The following is a 22633-nucleotide window of genomic DNA, read 5'->3' as shown; positions in this document are numbered from 1 at the left end:
AGTCAATCAGAATCACTTACAAGAAGTGAAGAGGCCATGACATGAAGCTAATTTGATTGACACAACTCGCTACATCACCAAAATTGACAAATTTTGTAGCTGTATGTATATTTTTGACCCAGCAGATTTGGTGACATTTTCAGCAGACCCATAATAAATTTATGAAAGAACCAAATTTTATGACTGTTTTTTGTGACAAACATGTATGTGTTCCGATCACTCTATCACAGAAAAATAAGAGTTGTAGAACTTATTGAAAACTCAAGACAGCCATAACATTATGTTTTTTTACAAGTGTATGTAAACTTTTGACCACAACTGTAAGTCTAAGAATTAAATCTGATTATATCTTACACCCAGTTATCTTTGATGTACAACATCAAATGTAATCTAATTACATCTTGTTTCTTTCTTTATATCTATATGTTTTTATATAGATTTGCCTTCGCCAGATAGATATGCTTCAGGAGGGCATTACACGAAGTTCCACAACCTTGAGCAAACTGGCCAGCAAACTTCGCAAGGTGTGCAAATCTGCCATGAAAAGAATGAGGAGAGATAAAAGGCAGAGAATCGGAAGCACACGGGAAGTTGTAATGATTGATGAAAGCAAGTTTGGTCACAAACGCAAAGTAAGTTTATTCAGCCATTTCTGTTTTGTTTTTTTGTCACTTGGACAGTGGTCATCAACTGTACTCCTGTAGATCTTTTCTCCTGCAGATTTCAGCTCCAACTTTATTTAGTTCCACCTGGCTCATTTAATTACCTTCAGAAAAGAAGATCTGGCTGATATTTTTTGTTGGATTGGAAAATAAAAAATTAAATATGTTAAATGTTAGATTGCTTTGAGATCCTCTAGCTCTTCATCAGTGGCTATTTATGACCACAGAGTCACAGATATGTTTGATTGGTGGGCCAACTGTCAGCATTGCAATGACACTGATGTGTGTACAATTCTCAGCAACATCACTCAGTCAGATCGGTCACATCGGTACTAATGTCACACCCACACACTCACAATGTCATTCATGCCAATTCTGCAAATTGACCAAAACCAAAATTTGACCATTCATGTAGTAAAACAATAGGGGTGGCCCTAAAATAATAATATGATATGGCACACTCTTAGTCAAAAACTAACAAATTATGAATGGAATAAAAGGGTCCAAACAACAATCTGCAATTGTAGATCTAAGACCTTTATGTAACCACTGACCAGGGGCGTAGCAGCAAATTCGGGGCCCTGTACACTCTCAGTGACAGTGGGCCCCTATCCATGCCAGTACACAAGGAACATGAGCAAAACTTTTCATGGGCCCCTCTCTCTACTTGGGCCCTGGGTGGTCAGGTCCACTTTTCCCCCCACTACCACGCCCATGCCACTGACTGTGGTAAGGGTATTAAACATCTTGTGTTCTATTTTCACTTTCAAATTATAGTCATGTAAGTTAAAAGACCAGATTGATGATATTTGATTTGAAAAATAAATATTTTTATATTACATTTTAAATATTTGTGTTTGCATTTTAGTACAACAAGGGAAGAAGCAGTAACCGGAATTCCTGGGTGTTTGGGATGCTGCGTGTTCAGAATCAGGGGAGGAGACCTGTGTTACGCATTGTGAAGAACAGATCCAAAAGACACCTGACGCCCATCCTGAAGAAGTATGTGAAGCATGGGAGCACAGTAATATCAGATGGATGGAGAGCATACAGCTGTCTTGAGAATGAGGGATATCTTCATCTCATAGTCAATCATGAAGAGTCTTTTGTTCACCCTTTGACTGGAGCACACACCCAAAACATTGAGAGGATGTGGGGAGTCTGCAAATCCTCTGTATGGCGGCTACGAGGCAACAGGTCTGAAATATCCCTAAAGGAACATTTGGATTTAATAGAATGGACCTACTGGAGGGGAAATAAGCACAATGGAGGTCCCCTTGGCATGCTTTTGCATGACATAAGAAAACAATATACTGTGTGAGGTTGAAATTGTGTAATGGTCCATATTTGTCCCAAAGCATTAATGGTGGATGTTAGTGTTTTCAATTGTTAGATTTCACTGTACCCTTTATTATAACACATGTTGATTGATTTGATTTGTTCCATGAGCTTCTAAATTAATTAATTTGTAATTCAGATTTTAGACTATGCATAATTAGTTACTGGCTTAAAATACATTTTATTTTAACATGCTTTTTTCTTTTGAATGTTTTTGGTTCTTTGTTATACCACCTACAATTAATTAATTAATTAACTGAAATGAACCCTTTAACCAAACTGGACTAAATAGAACACACACTGACATCATAGATTGTATTGCAAATAAAGTATGAACAGGTTCTAAATCTGTGTCAGAGAGTGATTTATTAAATATTTATTCAGTTCTTTTTAGTGTCTAATTAGTGATGAACAGAACCTCACTTTAGAATATGGTACACTTCTTGCTCTATTAGTAATTTATTAAGCTCTTATAAGCTAAGTGGTGATGGAGATTGACTTATTAAATGTTTATTTTGTGCTGTTTAGTGTGTAATTAGTGATGAACAGAACCTCACTTTAGAATATGGTACACTTCTTGCTCTATTAGTGACTTATTAAGCCCTTATTAACTCAATACTCTCCAGCACAGCCATAACCTTACCAAACTCACATAGACTAAACTGCTGCCAATTCTACACTAATAACATGTAGAATTAGCTAATAATTAATGCTTAATAATCTGCTTAACAGGGTACTAACATAACTGTTTATAGTGCACTATAAGAACAAATACAGCCATTATTAACCATTTCCACATAATAGACCCCTAATTAAGCACCAATAACACTTACACAGAATAAAGCCTAATAAGTGGTGAATAAATCATTTACAAATGTCTAATTAAGGCTTTATTAAGCAAATAATAAGACATTAATAAGTGCCTTATTTGTGTTCCTTAAAATAAAGTGTTACCAACACAATTATAAATATTGTGTTCTAGAGGTGGCCAGATTGTAAATAGCTCTTTTGTGCGTGGATTGGATATCCAGCGCTTAGGTTTAAATTCCCCTAATATTGTGTATTTGTCTATTGTTTTTTTTAGTGTGGGTAATTTACTCTTGACCAATAAGTCCTTTAGGTTTTTGTTTTTGCGGTAAGCCGAAATAATTTTATGGTGGTCCAATACTGGGTCTCTGGTAATAAATTTGTCAAAATTTCCTTTAAGTCTTCTATTTAGGATTATGCTGGTTTTTGAAAAGGTTGTAACTAATGGGATAATTTCTTCGTTATTCTGTTCTCTTCTGGTCAGAAAGTTTCTCAGGCAATCCCTCAGGAAGGAGCGGGAGTAACCTCGTTTCCTGAGTGCCTGGAAGAGGGTCTTTTTTGCTTCCCAGAAGTCATCAGGTTGTGTACAAATTCTGTGGAATCTCAACAACTGAGACTTAACAATACTTTTGAATGTGTGTCTGGGATGATAGCTGGATTTAAATAATAAAGCATGTGTGTCTGTGTCTTTAAAATAAACCTTAATCTGTAATTTGTGTGTGTTGCTGGAATCATCTCCCTTGTAGGTGACAGTGTCCAGAAAATTGACCTCTGTTTTGTGTATTGTATATTTGATTTTGATGGAGCGATTAAATTTATTAAGATGAGCAGCAAATAGTTTGAACTCTTCTTCTGACCCTGACCAGACTCCCCAAATATCGTCCAAAAACCTAAAATAATGAAGAGGTTTGGCGGGCCACGCTGCCAATGCTGTCTCTTCCCATTGGGCCATAAAAATATTTGCATAGGAGGGTGCAAACCTCTTCCCCATGGCCGTGCCCTTCACCTGGAGGTAAAATTTGGAGTCGAATTCAAAATCATTTTTAGTAAGATTAATTTCTAGTAATTTTAGAAGGATCTGATCAGGTCGGTTCTTATCAGGGTATCTATTGAACCACTCTCGTACTGCTTCCAGGCCTGCTGGTGTCTCAATGTTGGTGTACAGGCTGTCTATGTCCATGGTGAAGAGGAAGCATTCAGGTGGCAGGGTGAGATTTTTTATCTTATTTATAAAATCATAGGTATCTTTAAGGTAACTAGGGTGTCTGTGTCCAATGTATCCTGTCCTGGGTTACCTGGAATTGGGCTGTTGGTAGTAAAGGTAAGTAATTCATGTTTTTCTTGAGGTGATTATTTATCCCTGTCAAATTATTTTGCTCTTCTAATTTTATCAATGGAACCCAGATGTTAGCGCCCGGGAACCTATCTGCCGTCGCTTTCAGTGCTCGCTGAATTTGCTTGATCGCAGTTGCGTCACATTTCTGGGTACGATGATTAATGCCGAAGGATAAGACAATTGTCTCCACCTTGACCTGTGTTGAGGCCTTAGAAATGAAATTCTCTGCATGTCTAAAGGTGCTTCCTGGATAGCTATCAATTTGAACATTCCCAAAGGTGTGTTGTGTAATCCTGGCCAGATTGGAGTCCCCCAGAATGCAGATAGGCTTACGTGCGTTAAAGGACCAGTCTACCATTTTGCGAGTTGTGTTGATATGTCTGATTGGTGTATAAGTGGTTGGGGAGTCAGTTGAGAGAGTGACCGGCTGCCCAGGAGGACTAAAGACTATTGTTGTTGCTGGTGATGTAGCATCACCCGGCTGATTGTGGTCGGTCTCCCCTGTTGGACTTTCTGACCTAACTGGTGTTTGTGCCGTCTCTGTTTTCTCTTCTAGTATATTAAGAGAATCCTGATCGGACATTTCTTCCTCTGGGCTGGTGGTGTTTACCACGTGAACCTCAACCAGAGCTGGTGACCTACAGGAAGTAACTACCTGCGACTCATGGATAAGTGGCAGACTACCCGTGTCCTGTGTGGTAGGGCATGGCTCGATCTCAGAGAGCTCTTTATGGTTCTCTGGGTGAGCCACCCCTGGATTTATCTCCTGTGGGTCCCTAATTCCCTTTGTTCTGTTGGTTCTTATTCTAGGTGTTCTCTGTGGCAGTGCAAGGGGGAAGGGGGACAACGTACCCGTATCTTTTCTGGTACCATTTTGTAGCTATAGTTAGTGCTACCCTCCAATCCTGAGCTCCCATGGTTTTTAGTCGCTCAGTTTCCTGGTCTATGTGTGCTTTGTAATGGTCAACCAGGATGAGGCGTGTGGTGTAAGACCAGTTTTTTGCATTTCCCTCCAACAGGGATTTAGTTAGAGGCGTCATGTTGGCTGGCTTTACTACCTCCGTGAGGTAGCTGGTTAGCCTGGCAAAGGTGGGTGGTTCAGTGTCTAAGTTTAGGGCCACCTTTTCGAGGTGGTGATGTGAGCGTATCATATTAAATATTTGTTTGACCAGAGCACTGAATTGTTTGTGTTCAGGCCCGTTTGTGTTTGGTACAGCAGGCTGCTGTATGTGGCATGTGCTGTTGTGTGTCCTTTTTTGTTTGTATATTTTTTTGTTGTTTGTTGGTCTGGTTTTCCGTGTTCTGTGTTGTTTTACAGGTGGAATCAGGTGCGGTCCATGACCAGTAGGTCTCCCGTGTCTGGACCAGGGTATCGGCATCAGATGGTAAGTATGGGACTGACCCTCAGGCCTCCATACATAAGTGGGAGGCTCCTGTCTGTTAGGACCCGAAATAAAATTTCCAAAATTTTGAAAATCTACCCGACCTTTTCTTTGTCCTGAATGTAATGTGCAAAAAGCCATTTTTTCTAGGATTTCTAGGGTAAATTCGGTGTTGTAGGAGCTGAATTTGAAATTAAGAGGTAAACAAATGGTTAATTCCTTAAGGATTTAAGTCTGGTGTTGCAACGTTTCGGTTTGTTTTAAACCTTCATCAGGCACAGACTTGCCATTGAAAAGTAATCAAACTCAAAATGAATGAGCAAAAAATAAAAAATAATAAAAAAAAACAAAAATAATTCAAAAATAAAATAAAGAGTAAAATATTAAAGGGTTGTGTGTGTGTGTGTGTGTAGTGTGTGTGAGAGAGAGTGTGAATGATAGTTGTTTAGCAGTGGAGTAGGTTCTTGTCTTTCTCCAAGCAGTTGTGAGTGAGTGAGTGAGTGAGGGTGCTGCTTTCCCTCCTGCTCCTTATATAAGCTGCAGGGGGTAGGCTCCGCCCCTGCTTGGTTTGAATTTTCAACTGCTGCAGTCCACAGGAGGTCTTTTTAGCTGTGGGGTTTTTTTTCCTGTGTGTTTTAAATCTAGCTGGTTTTAATAAAGAGAAAAAAGTTTTTTTTTAAAAAACCCTGGAAATGTTCTAAGCATGATGTGATCCATATAAATATTTTATTTATTTATTTAATTATCTTTATTAGATTGTATTATGGTTAGATTTAGGTTATGTTTTAGGTTAAGGTTAGATTTTTAAGATTAAGTTGTATTTATATTTAAATTTTAGTCGGGTTTAGGATTAGGTTAAGGTTAGGTTTAGGTTAAGGTTAGGTTTTTAAGATCAGGTTGTATTTGTATTTTTAAATTATGATTAGATTACGGATAGGTCAGTGGTAGGACTAAGGTTAGATTTAGGTTCTGTTTAAGTTATATTTATGTTTCAATTTAATCAGGTTTAGGTCTTGGGTTAAGGTTAGGTTTAGGTTTGGTTTAAGGGTAAATTTGGTCTAAGTTTAGGTTTAGCTTTGTGGGTTAAAGTTAGATTTAGGACTTAGGTTAAGGTTAGGTTTTAGGTTAAGGTTAGGTTTAGGTTTTGGGTTAAGGTTAGGTTTAGGTGTGGTTTAGGGCTAGGTTTAGGTTTTTGGGTTAGGTTTAGGTTTTGGGTTAAGGTTAGGTTTAGGTTTTGGGTTAAGGTTAGGTTAAGGTGTGGTTTAGGGCTAGGTTTAGGTTTTTGGGTTAGGTTTAGGTTTTGGGTTAGGGTTTTTAGAACGAAAGTGTCACGTTTTACATAGACTTCAGCACTAAGAGGTGATATGACTTCTTCGCACATCCTACTCCTAATTTTCCCATTCAAAACCATTTGTGAGGTGTCATCTGAAGAGGTCATGGAACTGCATGCTAGGGGCGTCATTTAACTCATTGGTAATATGACTTATTGCTTATACCACTAAAATCATTTATCGAGGTTCTGTTCACGCCCACAGGTGCCACACCCCCCCCAACAGGTCCCCGGGGGCCCCGGACCAGCTTTGCGTCAAACCGCTTCGGATCACTCCCAGAGTCGGCGGGCGGGTCCGTAGGGGCGGGGCCACAGCCCCCAGCGGTCACCGTGGGCCTCGGACCAACTTCGCGTCAAACCGCTTCGGATCACTCCCAGAGTCGGCGGGCGGGTCGGACACACACCCTAGGCCCCCCCTTTTTCTGACCGCGGGGCCGATGCGAGCGCTTTCGACTCGGAGCGATTTTCTGGACCAGAGAGGCAAGGGGTACCCCTTAGGTGTTTGCCGGCTCACTCAGCCAAGGCTCTCTCTTGTATGATCAAGACTTAGTGAAATTTTCACTCTGAGACAGGAGGGGTATTCTTCAAGTTTTGTACCAGATGAGTGCAAGTCATGGGATTGTGAGCTTGAGGACACCTTGGTAATATATGACACTAATGTAATATTAAGCCCTAACCACGAAAATTTACTGCCCAGATTCTCCACCAGGGGCCCACGACTCGCGCTCACGTCCAACTCCCGCTTCGGTTAGGTGACCGGAACTCTACTTGGAGTTCCCGCCCCCCCGGAGGGGCGGGGCTCGGATAGGAGTAGCGGCACGGGTCGAGGATGCGCCCCTCTGAATTTGGAGGCGGTACCGCCCTCCTGAAAATAGTGGCAAAATAGCCAATTTCCAAAAGCGGGAGGCTGTTAGACTGGTGTACCTTAAGAGGACTTTGCCGTTTTCGAGGTTTAAAAACCATTCAAAAGTGAACGGAAAGTCGGAGGCTCGCGAAACTCGGATACGCGGTAAAGGGCCGAGGGACCAGCGACATATCGAAATTTCGGGTCCGAAAATTTCGGGTCTAAAAATCCACCCGGGCCAGCACTTAGGCTTGTGGCCTGCGAGAAGGCCTCACTTTACAAAAAGTTGTTTTATTATTCGCCCACGCGTTCGGCTCGGTCAGTCGGCGCGCGTGCCCGATTTCGGTGGCCCTGGGTCGAAAGGTCAATAAAATATGGCCATATGATGCTTTTGTAATATCAGGACACTTATGTAATATTAAGCCCTAACTTTTAAAATTTACTGCCCAGATTCTTCACCTGGGGGCCACGATTCGCGCTCACGTCCAACTCCCGCTTCGGTTAGGTGACTCTAACTCTACCCTTGGAAAACTTAGAGAAAACTTGAGTGCAAACAAACAGAAATGTATGTCCAAATATGAATGGGGCTTCTATGGCAGCCATCATTTCTTGTCAACCTAGGGATAAACTGTTTGGTCATTTGGTGCGTCTCGTCGAGGCGACCCACCTGGTCAAGTTTGGTGTCGGTCAGACTTTCGGTGTGTCCGAAAAGTCGGAAAAACCACTTTGGTAATGTGAGACCTTTTTGTAATATAAGTCCTAACCACTCGCTTTTCTTGATCTGAACTGGTCGTGTGACACTATTTTGCCGTTTTTAGGACATTTGTGTTAAATTTGGGATGTGTTAGGGCTTTTATTACATAAGGGTGTCATATTACTAAGAGGGTTTTTCAGCGTTTGTAGCCAAACTATAGGTCCCACCTACATATAACCTACACCTACGTGTTGGGGAGGGACAGGCGGGTCGTTTGACACTATTTTTGAGATTCTAGGACGTTCCAGTCAAATTCCAAATTTCACCTAAAACGTTGCTTTTATGAGAAAATGACATGTGTTTTTTTTCAGGGATTCCAAGGGTCAAGACCCAAAACTGTTTGGTCATTTGGTGCGGCTCGTCGAGGCGACCCACCAGGTCAAGTTTGGTGTCGGTCAGACTTACGGTGTGTCCAAAATCCTCAAAAAACCACTTTGGTAATGTGAGACGCTTTTGTAATATAAAGTCCTAACTTCATGATTTTGTCATAAACATTTTTTAATCGTTTTTCTTAAACATTATTCTTGTCTGAACTTATTTCTGTACTGCAATTTTTTTTATAAAAAAAAGTTATCACCAAAAAAAATTCTAAATATTATTATTTTTTTGAAATTCCCACAATTACACTTCCTGTTTTGGAGTTAATTGACAGGAAATTGCTTGTGGGGAGTCGGTGTGGTGTGACTCAGGTGTAGTTTTCATTGCTTAAGCTGTTTTTCTTCAAAATTGAGAGTTGAGTGTGTCTATATTATGATTTCCATCTAGTTTCATAACTTTAGTGTTGTTGTTTACATGCAATTAGTGTATATTTAAATGTTTATAGCTTGTAGAATTTGTTTTAGAGAGAATAAGTAAACATTAAACATGTTATTTATGTTATAATCCCTTTTCAACACGCCCGCGATGACTCCTTTGTAATACAATGATTTTTTAGTAATATTTACCCTAACGGCATATTTGTCCTCAGAATGGCTAGCAGATCCCAGACCTGCCCCATATGTAGGTCTACATATGCTAACCTTTCACAGCATGTTGTCCACTTCCACAATGTGGCCAATGTCACAGAGAAGGCATTGATTCTGCAGTTGGCGAGTGGACGGTAATAACTATTGTATTGTTATAACTATGTAATAGAGTATGGTAATAACTAGGTAATAACTATGTAGTAGTGTATAATTCTCATTAAAACCTGTTAAAAACAGTCATATTACTTATTCTTTTTCTTGTTTGTTTGTTTAGAGTCAATTTTTAAATGCCAAGTTCCAGGTTGTGGGAAAAGTGTTAAGCGGCTGGACCGCCACCACACTGAGGTCGACCTGGACATTGATGTAAGTTAGTTAGTATTTTTATTACCAAAATATCATTCTACCTAAATTATTTAAATGCACTGAAATTTATACTATGCATGTAATTTGTTATTTTCCTGTTTTTAAGCCCGAAATACTCAGGTCTACTTTGGCCAGTGCCAAATATGAGTACGTTCTGGGCAAGTTGGCGGAGCTCCGGTCATCCAGGCCAGCAATACCCATGACAACGGTGCTGGACATCGGTTTCCAGCCAGGCTTGGGTGTCCCTCCGGTTCCCGGCCCTTCATCAGTACCCGGCCCTTCATCAGCACCCGCCCCTTCATCAGCACCCGACCCTTCATCCTGACCCACCTGCCGACCCACCCCATCATCCCAGCCCACCCCAGAGTCGCAATCCACCCCAGAGTCCCGACCCGGCCCTTCATGCCAGCTCTCCCCGGCATCACAGCTCGCCCCATGTGCTGATCCGGAGGAAGAAGGTGACGATGGAGAGCTCTGCAATGACCCCCGCTGTGCCAAGCTGCTCCGCCAATACAAAGAAAAGCTCCTTGCTGCAGAAAAGGCTGCTCAGGGACCGGTGGCATGTACGGGGCCATGCACCAACCCTGAGTGCCTTATTAAGGATGGCGAACTGGCAAAATTAGTTCGTCTTTTTAAAAGCAGCCCATCCCTTAAGACGAGGAAAAAGTTTTCTCGGCGCCAGGAGTTTGCGAAGGGTGACAATCCAAAGTATGGTAAGAACAGTTTTGATTATGCATACACATTAACATGTTTTCTAATTTTTTTTAACTAACCATTGTTTTATTCTGTTCTGTATATGTTTTATGTTTTTGTTTTGCAGAGAAAATGCTCATCAAGTTCTCGAGCTTCTGCAGTGGCTGCAATCCTTCTGCAAAGAAGAAAGACAATGTGGCCACTGCAGTGTCTCATGTGAGACGTTTTTTAATTTTCGTCGGGCAGGGGAAGCTTCTGAGAGGGGACTTCTCCTTCCTGAAGGAGTCGTCCTGCATTGGGAAGTAAGTCATTAAATATTGCTGTTTGTTTTCAGAAATGATCAAGTTTGTGTTCATGATGTTGTTAACTGAGGTGTGTTTGTGTTTTGTGTTTTTCTGGTTTTAGTTGGACTACAATGCTGGCTGAGGACAAACTGAAGTCCACTACAATTAAGATCCATCTAATAAACTTGAAAAAGTTTCTTAATTATCTTTCACACATGCCAATAAGTGAAACCAAACTTAGTGGGATGGACTTCAGGCACCTCCAGCTTGAAATCCAAGCCCGGCTGAAGGACCTCTCTGTGTCTGTGACTACTCACAGACAGAAAATCCGCAAGCAGCTTCGACGTAAGTACCTCATCAGAATACATGTTATCACATGCCATGAGTTACGCAATACGTTAATTGTTCTTTTGTTATTTAGAAAACATTGTGTCTAAAAAGGACCTGAGGGAGTTCCGGGCAGAGGTCCGGAAATTGCTTCAGAAGAAACTAAGTATATTTCCATTAATAATTTCAATAATAGTTTTCATAAGACATTAGGAGTCATTGTTTTTTTGTTCTTCTCAGGAGCACTGCAGGGTGATCCAAACTGGTCAACTTTGGAGCAGGTGTTTGGCCTGCTCTCAGGCTACTTCATCTCGTTTTCTGGGCACCGCCGGGGGGTCCTCCAGAACATGCTGGTTTCCGAAGTCCAGGAGGCCGACTTCGAGGGCACCAAGGGCATCATAGAGGTGAGTGTTCAAGATCATAGGCAAACAGATTGTTGATTGGTTAACTAGGGTTATTTGCAACATGTTTTCTTTTTTTATCTTAATTTTCAGGTGCAGAGCCATAAGTCGGCCAGCACCTATGGCCATGCCCAGTTATCAATCACCCAAGAGGAGTACTCTTGGTTTACCAGCCTCCTGGACATTCGTGAGGGGCTTCCCGGCGGTGAATCGCCATACTTCTTTTTCAACAGGGCTGGGGGGCCTTGCAAAAGGCTGCCCGGTATGTTCCAGACAGAATGGACCAGGATGGGGTTCGGCGGGATTTTTACCTTCAAAAATCTGCGAACCTCCGTCGTCCATCATGTAAGTATTTTGTGTATTTACTTCAAATTATCATTATCATATTGTATCAATGTTTATTTTTTATTGATTTGTTTTTTTATGTTTACTCTTTTTTGTTTTGTTTTGTTTTGTTTTTACTCAGAACAAGGACATCAGCCCTAAGAAGAGGCAGCGCATTCACAGGGCGATGTGCCATTCTGAGGCAGTGGCCTCAAAATTTTACACAGCACAGCCATCTGCTGTTGAGGCCGCCGAGGTGCGCGAGTTCCAAGAAGGCCCTGATACTTCCCCTCCCAGGCCATCAACATCTCTTCACACAGATGAGCCCTTGAGCACTGTGAAGAGGTCTAGGAGGAGGCTTTTTGTCAGGAGCTCTTCCTCTTCGTCCTCTTCCGAGATGGAGTTCCTGGAGAAGGGATACCGGTCCGATGTCTCCGGGGCTTCATCCGAGTCGATTCCAATCCAAAGTTCCTCCCAAATGGTGTCCTTGGATACGGCCCCCTCCAGGGATCCACTCATTTTGCAGAGCCCTGTCAAGCCTCTCCTGTCCACTGTAAGTGTACATTATTTTCATGTTTGTTTGATTTTTTATATTACTAGCATACTTATATGAATGTTGTGTAATGTTTGATTTCTTTCATTTATGCAGTCCAATTACCACATCATTGGCCAGGATCCGTCACCTGGCCACTGCTACCTGGGACATCCAATTAGGGTTCATGTCAATGATGTCCCACTCATCACTAGCCAGACATCCCCGAGGGTGAAGCTGGTCCGCGTGGACGAGGGGCGTCACAAAATTGTCACCAGCATAAACAGCAGCAGTGACGAAGACAATGTTCTGTCTTCAGAAGTTATTCCTTCATTCACTTTCTAGTTTTTTTTTTATTATTATTTTGTAAATATTTTTGAAAAAAAACATTAAATGTTCTTATGAAGTTAAAAAAAAAAAAGTAAATAGTTTCTAACCAGTTTGAGTAGTTTAGATAATGTTTTAACTGTTTCTCTTTTACTTGTCATACTTGTTGTTTTACAGTATATGCTAAATGTACATTCCAATGTGCAGTTTTTTGCAAAATAAACATGTTTATGTTTAAAAAAACGACTCTTTTTTTCTCAACTAAGCGTAATACGAAATATGAAAAAAAATTGCTGTGGATACTCTGTCAAAAATTATGGCCATAACGCCTCTGTAATATATAATTAATTTGTAATATTTTTCCCTAACTCATGTTTTTTGGCTACAGTAAAGGTCCAATTTTGACCAAATATATAAGTGTGTGTTCTATGTGGAACGTTTTCAAAATGTATTATGTGTTAGGGTTTATATTACATAAGGGTCTCATATTATGAAGAGGGGTTTTCAGCCTTTGTAGCCAAACTATAGGTCATATCTACATGAACTCTACACCTACGTGTTGGTGAGGGGTAGGCGGGTTGTTTGACACTATTTTGGAGTTTGTAGGACGTTTCTGTCAAATTTGGGTTAGTGTTAGGGCTTTTATTACACGAGGGTCTCATATTACAAAGAGGGTTTTTCAGCGTTTGTAGCCAAACTATAGGTCCCACCTACATATAACCTACACCTACGTGTTGGGGAGGGACAGGCAGGTCGTTTGACACTATTTTTGAGATTCTAGGACGTTCCAGTCAAATTCCAAATTTCACCTAAAACGTTGCTTTTATGAGAAAATGACGTGGTTTTTTTTTCAGGGATTCCAAGGGTCAAGACCCAAAACTGTTTGGTCATTTGGTGCGGCTCGTCGAGGCTACCCACCAGGTCAAGTTTGGTGTCGGTCAGACTTACGGTGTGTCCGAAGACTTAGAAAAACCACTTTGGTAATACGAGACGCTTTTGTAATATCTTTCCCTAACCACAAAAAAAATGGTCAGAGCCACCTACGGTAGGCCTACATGAGGACGGAAGCGTATGTAGCCAAACTATAGGTGTGATCTACTATAAATAGGTCGGGGGTTGGTCACCGGTATGACCTTTCTGTAATACATTACACTTTGGTCATATTTCACTTAATGAGTGTAAGAAGGGTGGGGGATGGGCACTCTGAAGTCATGAGGACCTCTTGGTCACATATGACTGGGGGATGGGCACTCTGAAGTATTGAGGACCTCTTGGTCATATATGACTCTTCTGTAATATCTCCCCTAATGTGTGTCACTGAGGTGGGGGATGGGCACTCTGAAGTCATGAGGACCTCTTGGTCACATATGACTGGGGGATGGGCACTCTGAAGTCATGAGGACCTCTTGGTCATATATGATTGGGGGATGGGCACTCTGAAGTATTGAGGACCTCTTGGTCACATATGACTGGGGGATGGGCACTCTGAAGTATTGAGGACCTCTTGGTCACATATGACTGGGGGATGGGCACTCTGAAGTCATGAGGACCTCTTGGTCATATATGACTCTTCTGTAATATCTCCCCTTATGTGTGTCACTGAGGTGGGGGATGGGCACTCTGAAGTCATGAGGACCTCTTGGTCACATATGACTGGGGGATGGGCACTCTGAAGTCATGAGGACCTCTCGGTCACATATGACTCTTCTATCATATCTCACCCAATGTGTCACTGAGGTGGGTGATGGGCACTCTGAAGTTATGAGGACCTCTCGGTCATGTATAAATCTTCTATAATATCCCACGTAATGTGTGTCACAAAGGTGGGGGATGGGCAGTGTGAAGTACTGAGGCAGTACTGAGGACGTCTTGGTCATATAGGACGCTTCGGTAATGTTTCACCCTAACTTTGTCACAAAGGCCTGTTGATCCGTTCTAGAGCCCCCGGGACACTTTTGTAATACCATAACACTTTGGTAAACACTTGCCTAATTAGGGTTAGGGAATTTCCATTGGAACACTGATGAAAGTGCAAGGCTGAAAATTGAAATAAATAAATCTGGCAAAGTTGCACATTTTTCGGCTTGCATTTTCATTTTTGTGCCCACCTGTGGCCCACCCAAGTCTGTGAAACCTAACCCCATAAAATGCGCTGATTGGAACGGGTGAAATTGTACTCGGGGTTCGATCCCCCGCGGCTGAGTGAAGCCTTTCCAGGGAACCATGCAGATGCGATGTACTGCTGCACTACTTCTTGGCTTTGGAGTTATGGTAGCCCTGAGCCGGCCTTGTGGTGTGGTTGAGCTTGGTCAACCAGTGGTAGCTGTGGAAAATTGGAGAATTAAAGTCCAACTTGTTCTAATAGTGGTGGATGCGAAAAGTTGGAAAAAATGACTAAGTCCCACTCGGTCTACCAGTGGTAGGTCGGAAAAGTGTGAAAAAATTTTTAAGTCCTCACTTTTGGTCTACCATTTCACGATATTTCTAGTGAGGGTGGCGAGCTCCAGGATTTCGGACCCCCTTCGGCCGACTCTCTTCTTCGACGAAGGTGCACCTCTGTCGGCCTCGGAGCGGGTCCGCCCGCGCTCTGGAGGTTTTTTCGTCGGGGGGATTTCCAAAGGGGTGCCGTCGGGCTAATGAGGAGAGTGGCAATGACTAGGGGTCCAAGCACCCAGGGCTGGTTCCCAAGGGGTCCCAGACTGGTGGATGGAGCCCAGGCTTGGGTGAGTCCTCCAGGGCTGGTTCCTGAGGGTCCCAGACTGGTGGATGGAGCCCAGGCTTGGGTGAGTCCTCCAGGGCTGGTTCCTGAGGGTCCCAGACTGGTGGATGGAGCCCAGGCTTGGGTGAGTCCTCCAGGGCTGGTTCCTGAGGGTCCCAGACTGGTGGATGGAGCCCAGGCTTGGGTGAGTCCTCCAGGGCTGGTTCCTGAGGGTCCCAGACTGGTGGATGGAGCCCAGGCTTGGGTGAGTCCTCCAGGGCTGGTTCCTGAGGGTCCCAGACTGGTGGATGGAGCCCAGGCTTGGGTGAGTCCTCCAGGGCTGGTTCCTGAGGGTCCCAGGCTGGTGGAAGGAGCCCAGGCCTGGGGGAGTCCTCCAGGGCTGGTTCCCAAGGTGTCCAGGCTGAGGGCTGAATCCCAGGCTTGGTGGACCAAGTCCCACTTGGTCTACCAGTGGTAGGCCCAAAAAGTGGAAAAAATGACTAAGTCCCCACTTTTGGTCTACCATTTCACAATATTTCTAGTGAGGGTGGCGAGCTCCAGGATTTCGGACCCCCTTCGGCCGACTCTCTTATCCGACGAAGGTGCACCTCGGTCGGCCTCGGAGCGAGTTCGCCCGCGCTCTGAAGGATTTTTCGTCGGGGGGTTTTTCAAAGGGGTGCCGTCGGGCTGTTGAGGAAAGTGGCAATGACTAGGGGTCCAAGCACCAGAGAATACTCTCCATTCATTTCTAAGCATGGCAGAGCTTAAATAAAGCCCCAATAATGGTTCCAAAGGGGATTTTTGGACACTATAACACGGACCCAATCCTACCCGACCATGAAGCTCTGCAGGTCGGCCTCCGTCCCGCCCCCCGCCCCCCAGGCGGTACAGAGGAAAAACCAAACTTCCAGAGACGGTTCCGGGGGGGTATCTCTTTTATTATTTTGACCCGATCGAATGGACTACCGAGCCCACCTGGGTAGGCAACCGCGCGGCCCTCCGTGGCCACTGTGCGCGGTGCGTTCCTACCCGACCCAGTGATTTAGCCTCCAGGGGGGTCCTCCGTCAGGGGGAGGACCTTTCCGAACCTATCCGAGGGAGTCGTAGACGGCCCGTCTATATCGCAATCTGCCCTACACGATAACCGGTCGGCCCGGAGCCGTCGGACTTGATGCCTCGGTGGTTCTCGCGTCCCCCGAGCTCCAGCACCCGGCTTCAAAAAGCTCCGGACCCCCGGTTTCGGAACGAGCGTTTCCTTGTTATCCCCGAAGCAATCGGGAACTCGCGCAGCGGAGTTGCCACACTAATTTCCACTGGGAGCAATGAGGGGTGAGTCTGGACGAGCCTCTCCGCCCGTCGGTACGGGGCCGATCCCTCTCCCCTCTAAGAACCAATGTTTTTTTCTGTGACAAAAACCACTCGCAGCAACCTGGTTGATCCTGCCAGTAACATATGCTTGTCTCAAAGATTAAGCCATGCAGGTCTAAGTGCACACGGAAGGTACAGTGAAACTGCGAATGGCTCATTAAATCAGTTATGGTTCCTTTGATCGCTCCACACGTTACTCGGATAACTGTGGTAATTCCAGAGCTAATACATGCAAACGAGCGCTGACAGGTCCTCTCTCGGGGGGGCCGGGATGCGTGCATTTATCAGACCCAAAACCCACCCGGGGGACCCGCGAGGGTTTCCCCCGGCCCTTTGGTGACTCTAGATAACCTCGGGTCGAATGTCTGCCCTATCAGCTGTCGATGGTAGCATAGGGGGCTACCATGGTGACCACGGGTAACGGGGAATCAGGGTTCGATTCCGGAGAGGGAGCCTGAGAAATGGCTACCACATCCAAGGAAGGCAGCAGGCGCTCAAATTACCCATTACCGACACGGTGAGGTAGTGACGAAAAATAACGATGCAGGTCTCTTTCGAGGCCCTGTAATCGGAATGAACGTATCCTAAACACATGGGTGAGGACCCATTGGATGGCAAGTCTGGTGCCAGCAGCCGCGGTAATTCCAGCTCCAATAGCGTATATTAAATTTGCTGCAGTTAAAAAGCTCGTAGTTGGACTTCGGGAGACCCTGCCTCCCGGCGCCCCCCGGATGCCCTTGGTTGGGTATCCGGTCCTCAGGGGTCCGGAGCGTTTACTTTGAAAAAATCAGAGTGTTCAAAGCGGGCACCAAACTCGCCTGAATGCCTGAGCTAGGAATAATGGAATAGGACTCCGGTTCTATTTTGTGGGTTTCCTGAACCAGGGCCATGATTAAGAGGGACGGCCGGGGGCATTCGTATTGCGCCGCTAGAGGTGAAATTCTTGGACCGGCGCAAGACGGACGAAAGCGAAAGCATTTGCCAAGAATGTTTTCATTAATCAAGAACGAAAGTCGGAGGTTCGAAGACGATCAGATACCGTCGTAGTTCTGACCGTAAACTATGCCAACCCGCGATCCGGCGGCGTTATTCCCATGACCCGCCGGGCAGCGTGCGGGGAAACCAGAGTCTTTGGGTTCCGGGGGGAGTATGGTTGCAAAACTGAAACTTAAAGGAATTGACGGAAGGGCACCACCAGGAGTGGAGCCTGCGGCTTAATTTGACTCAACACGGGGAACCTCACCCGGCCCGGACACGGAAAGGATTGACAGACTGATGGCTCTTTCTCGATTCTGTGGGTGGTGGTGCATGGCCGTTCTTAGTTGGTGGAGTGATTTGTCTGGTTAATTCCGATAACGAACGAGATTCCTTCGTGCTAAATAGTTACGCGGCCCCCCGCGGTCGTGGTTAACTTCTTAGAGGGACCAGTGGCGTATAGCCACGCGAGATGGAGCAATAACAGGTCTGTGATGCCCTTAGATGTCAGGGGCTGCACGCGCGCCACAATGGCCGGGCCAGCGTGTGCCTACCCTACGCCGAGAGGCGCGGGTAATCCGCTTAAACCCGTTCGTGACGGGGATTGGGGATTGCAATTATTCCCCATGAATGAGGAATTCCCAGTAAGTGCGGGTCATCAGCTCGCGCTGATTAAGTCCCTGCCCTTTGTACACACCGCCCGTCGCTACTACCGATTGGATGGTTATGTGAGGTCCTCGGATCGGCCACGCCGAACTATCATCTAGAGGAAGTAAAAGTCGTAACAAGGTTTCTGTAGGTGAACCTGCGGAAGGATCATTACCGGGATCGGGGTTGGTAGTACCTCCTGGTAGGTACGACTCCCTACATCCACAAGCCGTCCTTTCAAGCCACGGCCTGACGTCGGGAACTACAGGGATTCCCTTCGGCCTGTAATGACTTGATGCAAACCGGTGTCCTGAGAACAAAAAAACGTTTTACGGCCAAAGGGAGACGGGTACCTGGCCCCCGAAGTCCGCCTGCGGGGTTTCTCTCCGGAGGCGGCTCGGCGGCGTGGTTTGATGACCCCGAGTTCGCTTCGGCGTTCCGGGGCGCCCGTACCCGCGGCTGCCGTTAAACATTATTTCAACCATCACTTTTGTGTCTGTTGGTTACATGGCTTTGAAACAAAAACCATAAAGAGTACAACTCTTAGCGGTGGATCACTTGGCTCGTGCGTCGATGAAGAACGCAGCCAGCTGCGAGAACTAATGTGAATTGCAGGACACATTGATGATCGACACTTTGAACACACATTGCGGCCCCGGGTCTCTTAAGGGTCGCGGCCGGCGCCTAACAGCTGGCTTAGAACTGGTGCGGACCAGGGGAATCCGACTGTTTAATTAAAACAAAGCATCGTGAGGGCTCTAAGCGGGTGTTGACACGATGTGATTTCTGCCCAGTGCTCTGAATGTCAAAGTGAAGAAATTCAATGAAGTGCACCCCGGAGTCACTGGAATAAGGCGGACTCCGGAGAAGCAGCATTGAGCGTTGAGCATCGTGTCATAGGCCTCCACCTCCACGTGGTACACCTGGTAACATCCTAGATTGCTAGGATGGCTAAGAGAGGCCATTTGAAAGCATCCTGCCAACTCTCTCAAGAGTTGTGCGGAGAATTCACACCTGTAAGGGGCCCCGGGAACGGGGGGTTTCCTCACATGGTTAGAGCGACAACCTGCCAACCTTGCAAGATAATTCGAGGAGTCTCGAATCAGGAGGTTGGTGGATAGAAAATCTCGCCGCGAGCGGGCAATGGGTAAGAGGGAGCCCACGGGTAAGACCTGACACCATAACTCTCAGGGTAGTATGGCCGTAGGAGCCTTTCCGGTGATTGCGGTTGGTCAGCGATACGGGCGACGGAAGTCTGAGTATCTTACTGATCGGCTGTTGTCATTTGGCTAGGCAATTGTCAGGGTGCGAGACCCGACTTGCCAATGGAGAGCGAGACTTTTCTTACATCCGGTACTGCCGGGACCCGAAACCCCGTAGCCGCAGTTGGAGGGGTAACTCGTCCCCCAAGCTCTGATGTTGCGGGACCCTCCGACCTGATAGGGGTAAGGGGCGGTTGGTCCGGGGATCTGACGCTTGAAGGGAATATCCACAGCCTCGGTATCGGAGACGATAACGCCCAGGATCAGTCAGGACCAGGAGAACTGGCTTTCCCTAGCTCGAACGCCACCACCATGGATAGTAGGGCTTACGAGTCGACCACGGACCCGACTCGGAATATTGTTGTGGACTTACCGGATCCCAACATACGCTGTGATCTTTGTGGCGTGCAGGTGGGCACTGTTCAACGGGCGGCAGGGCACTTTGCCAAACGTCATAGTAAGGTGTCCATCTCGTATAGATGTTGTCGATGCCAAAAAGTTTCCTCCAACCACCACTCAGTGTCCTGCCACATCCCGAAGTGCCCAGGAGTGCAACCGGCCACTGATACGGTGGGTCACAGTTATATCTGTGATAGTTGTGAAGCTCGCTTCCCAACGCGGAGGGGCCTAAGTACGCACCGGCGCATAGTCCACGGGAAGGTCTCAGAAGGTAGGGTGGCTGGGGCGTGGGCCTCAGTGGAAAGGGAAACCGTCAAGCGACGGAGGGCTGATGAGGAAGGAGTCGACGAAGGTACCGAGGACGTTGTCATAGAGCACAGGAGTAATCGGGGACCTGGCTCTGTCTTCCGACTCTGTGGATATAAGAGACAAAAGGACAATGATTGTAGTTCGGACGCGAGTACTGAGGGTCAGGAGCCTGAGCCTGTGTTGAGAGTCCCGGTGACTGGTCTTCTGGAGGCTTACAGGAGATTGGCGGCGGAGATGATCGATGCAGCCAGATCCTCCAAGGACCAACATATCTCAGTCCTCAAATTATGGCTTGAAGGTGCAGCCGAGTGGCCTGCTCGACTTGAAGCTGCAGCCCGATCCGTACTTCGACTGCTCGGGGGCGTCGAGGAAAAGGTCCGTGTGACGCGTCTCTCCTCCCGTAGATTGATGGGACGGCAATCTACTGGCACTAGTAGGTACAGCAGGGCGAAGGCGAGAACAGCAGCCTTCATAAGGTGCCAAAAACTGTTCAGGAACGACCCGGCCCGTCTAACTAAAGAGATCCTAGACGGTAGTACACCTTCCGTCTGCCCCATTCCCCTCACAACTGTTGAGGCAGCGTACAAAGAGAAATGGGAGGTCCCAGGATTCTTTGGCGGGCTGGGAAGGTTCCTGACGGAGAGGGACGTTGATAATGGTCTCTTTGAATCGGCTCTCACGGCGACTGAGGTATTGGAAAACCTTCGAGCCATGTCGAGCGATTCCGCACCTGGCCCAGACGGAATTAAAAAGCAGTTCTTGCTTGACTGGGATCCGAAGTGCGAGCTGGTCACACGGATGTTCAACGTGTGGATGTTCACCGGAGTCGTGCCGGTGTGCTTTAAAAGATGTCGAACGGTGCTGATACCCAAAACTGGGAACGGGGTGGCGATGGAGATCGGTAGTTGGCGGCCGATCACTATCGGTTCCACAGTTTTGAGACTCTTCACTAAGGTGATCCACAGTAGACTCGTCAGAGGGTGCTCGGTTCACTGCCGTCAGAGGGGGTTTGTCATCGCCCCCGGCTGTTCTGAGAACATTGAGGTTCTGCAAGGCCTCATTAGACGGAGTACAGAGGAGTGCAGCCCACTTGCAGCAGTATTCTTCGACATTGCTAAAGCATTCGACTCTATCTCTCATGAACATATCTGGTATGTTCTACAGGAGAGAGGCGTGGACATCCACACAATATTACTCATCCGCAGCTCCTATGAACAAAGTGTGACCAAAATTGAGATCGGAGACCAGTCCACCTCCGAAATCTCTATCAGAGTTGGTGTCAAGCAGGGAGACTCCTTGTCACCGTTGCTCTTTAACTTGGCAATGAACCCCCTTATTGCCATCTTGAGACCCATGGACAGGGGTTCAGGGTGCTAGACACAACGCTTTCAGTGTTGGCGTTCGCAGATGATTTGGTGGTTGTGTCTGACTCATGGCAGGGCATGGCCTCCAACTTGCGAATCCTTGAAGATTTCTGCCGGTGCGGGGGGCTGAGGCTTCAGCCTTCTAAGTGTTCTGGTTTTCTGATGTCCTTTAAGTCCAGGGCTAGGTGCCTCAATGACTGCCCGCCGTGGAGAGTAGAAGGGGCGGCTCTCCATATGACTTGTCCCGGAGAGGCAGTGAGGTACCTGGGCATCTCGGTGTCGCCCTGGCTCGGATTGATGAGGCCAAACATAGTCGGTAAGATTTCCGATTGGGTGAACAGGATTGGTAAGGCTATGCTCAAGCCGACGCAGAAGGTCTCCATTCTGACTAGGCATGCCATACCTCGGGTCATTTACTCTGCCGATCACTGCGACCTTAGTCTGGCAACACTGCACTCCGCGGACGTAATAATCAGGAAGGCTGTGAAGAGTTGGCTGCATCTTCCTATGTCGACCTGTGACAGACTCTTGTATGCACAGAAAAGGGATGGTGGCCTGGGAGTGCAGAAACTAGCCCGTCTCATTCTGTCCATCCAGGTCAGGCGGCTGTACCGTTTGGCTGGGTCATCAGATGTTACGACCAGTAAGCTCATGAGCACAGAGAAAGCGCATATCAAGTTCAAGGCAGTTTGGAAGAGGGCTGGGGGTTCCCTGGAAGACCTGCCAAGTTTCGGCTTGGTGGGCGCTCAGGCTCCAGAGGGTAATTCCTCCAACCCCGTGATCCAACGATGTCTGAAGCCCTGTGACTGGAGGAAGGAGGAATTTCTCAAATGGACTAGCCTACCGGTCCAAGGGGTGGGTGTGCGTGGGTTTCGCGGCAGCCGTGCTAGCAATGCTTGGCTCACCGCTCCCCTTGGGATGAAGCAGAGACATTATATTGC

The 22633-nt window shown here is 46.2% G+C and overlaps 1 protein-coding gene and 1 non-coding gene across 2 annotated transcripts; both read left to right on the top strand.

Moving 5' to 3' along the window:
* The first annotated feature begins 458 nt into the window (after positions 1-458).
* On the top strand, positions 459-12767 carry LOC111189742 (uncharacterized). Its single transcript, XM_049465034.1, has 18 exons — positions 459-632; positions 1531-1686; positions 3292-3386; positions 3943-4015; positions 4954-5009; positions 5462-5512; positions 7061-7246; positions 8765-8847; positions 9693-9781; positions 9888-10049; positions 10137-10494; positions 10602-10776; positions 10880-11103; positions 11180-11251; positions 11326-11489; positions 11580-11831; positions 11953-12363; positions 12460-12767. The coding sequence occupies exons 1-18, from the start codon at positions 459-461 to the stop codon at positions 12685-12687; spliced, it is 3009 nt and encodes a 1002-aa protein (XP_049320991.1). The 3' UTR covers positions 12688-12767.
* A 6129-nt stretch (positions 12768-18896) lies between these two features.
* LOC125781369 (5.8S ribosomal RNA) lies at positions 18897-19044 on the top strand. Its single transcript, XR_007424600.1, has one exon. It is a non-coding gene; the product is annotated as a 5.8S ribosomal RNA (ribosomal RNA).
* The last annotated feature ends 3589 nt before the right edge of the window (positions 19045-22633 follow it).

The sequence above is a fragment of the Astyanax mexicanus genome, chromosome 15 (assembly GCF_023375975.1).
Source record: "Astyanax mexicanus isolate ESR-SI-001 chromosome 15, AstMex3_surface, whole genome shotgun sequence".
Taxonomy (NCBI): domain Eukaryota; kingdom Metazoa; phylum Chordata; class Actinopteri; order Characiformes; family Acestrorhamphidae; genus Astyanax; species Astyanax mexicanus.
This window is presented reverse-complemented; position numbering and strand designations above follow the sequence as displayed.

Excerpts from the sequence above, each read along its gene's own strand:
- LOC111189742 (XM_049465034.1), top strand. The coding sequence starts at position 459 with ATGCTTCAGGAGGGCATTACACGAAGTTCCACAACCTTGAGCAAACTG. Across the intron at positions 633-1,530 it reads AGTTTGGTCACAAACGCAAA|TACAACAAGGGAAGAAGCAG; the intron begins GTAAGTTTATTC and ends TTTGCATTTTAG. Across the intron at positions 4,016-4,953 it reads GGAAGCATTCAGGTGGCAGG|GTGTTCTCTGTGGCAGTGCA; the intron begins GTGAGATTTTTT and ends TTCTTATTCTAG.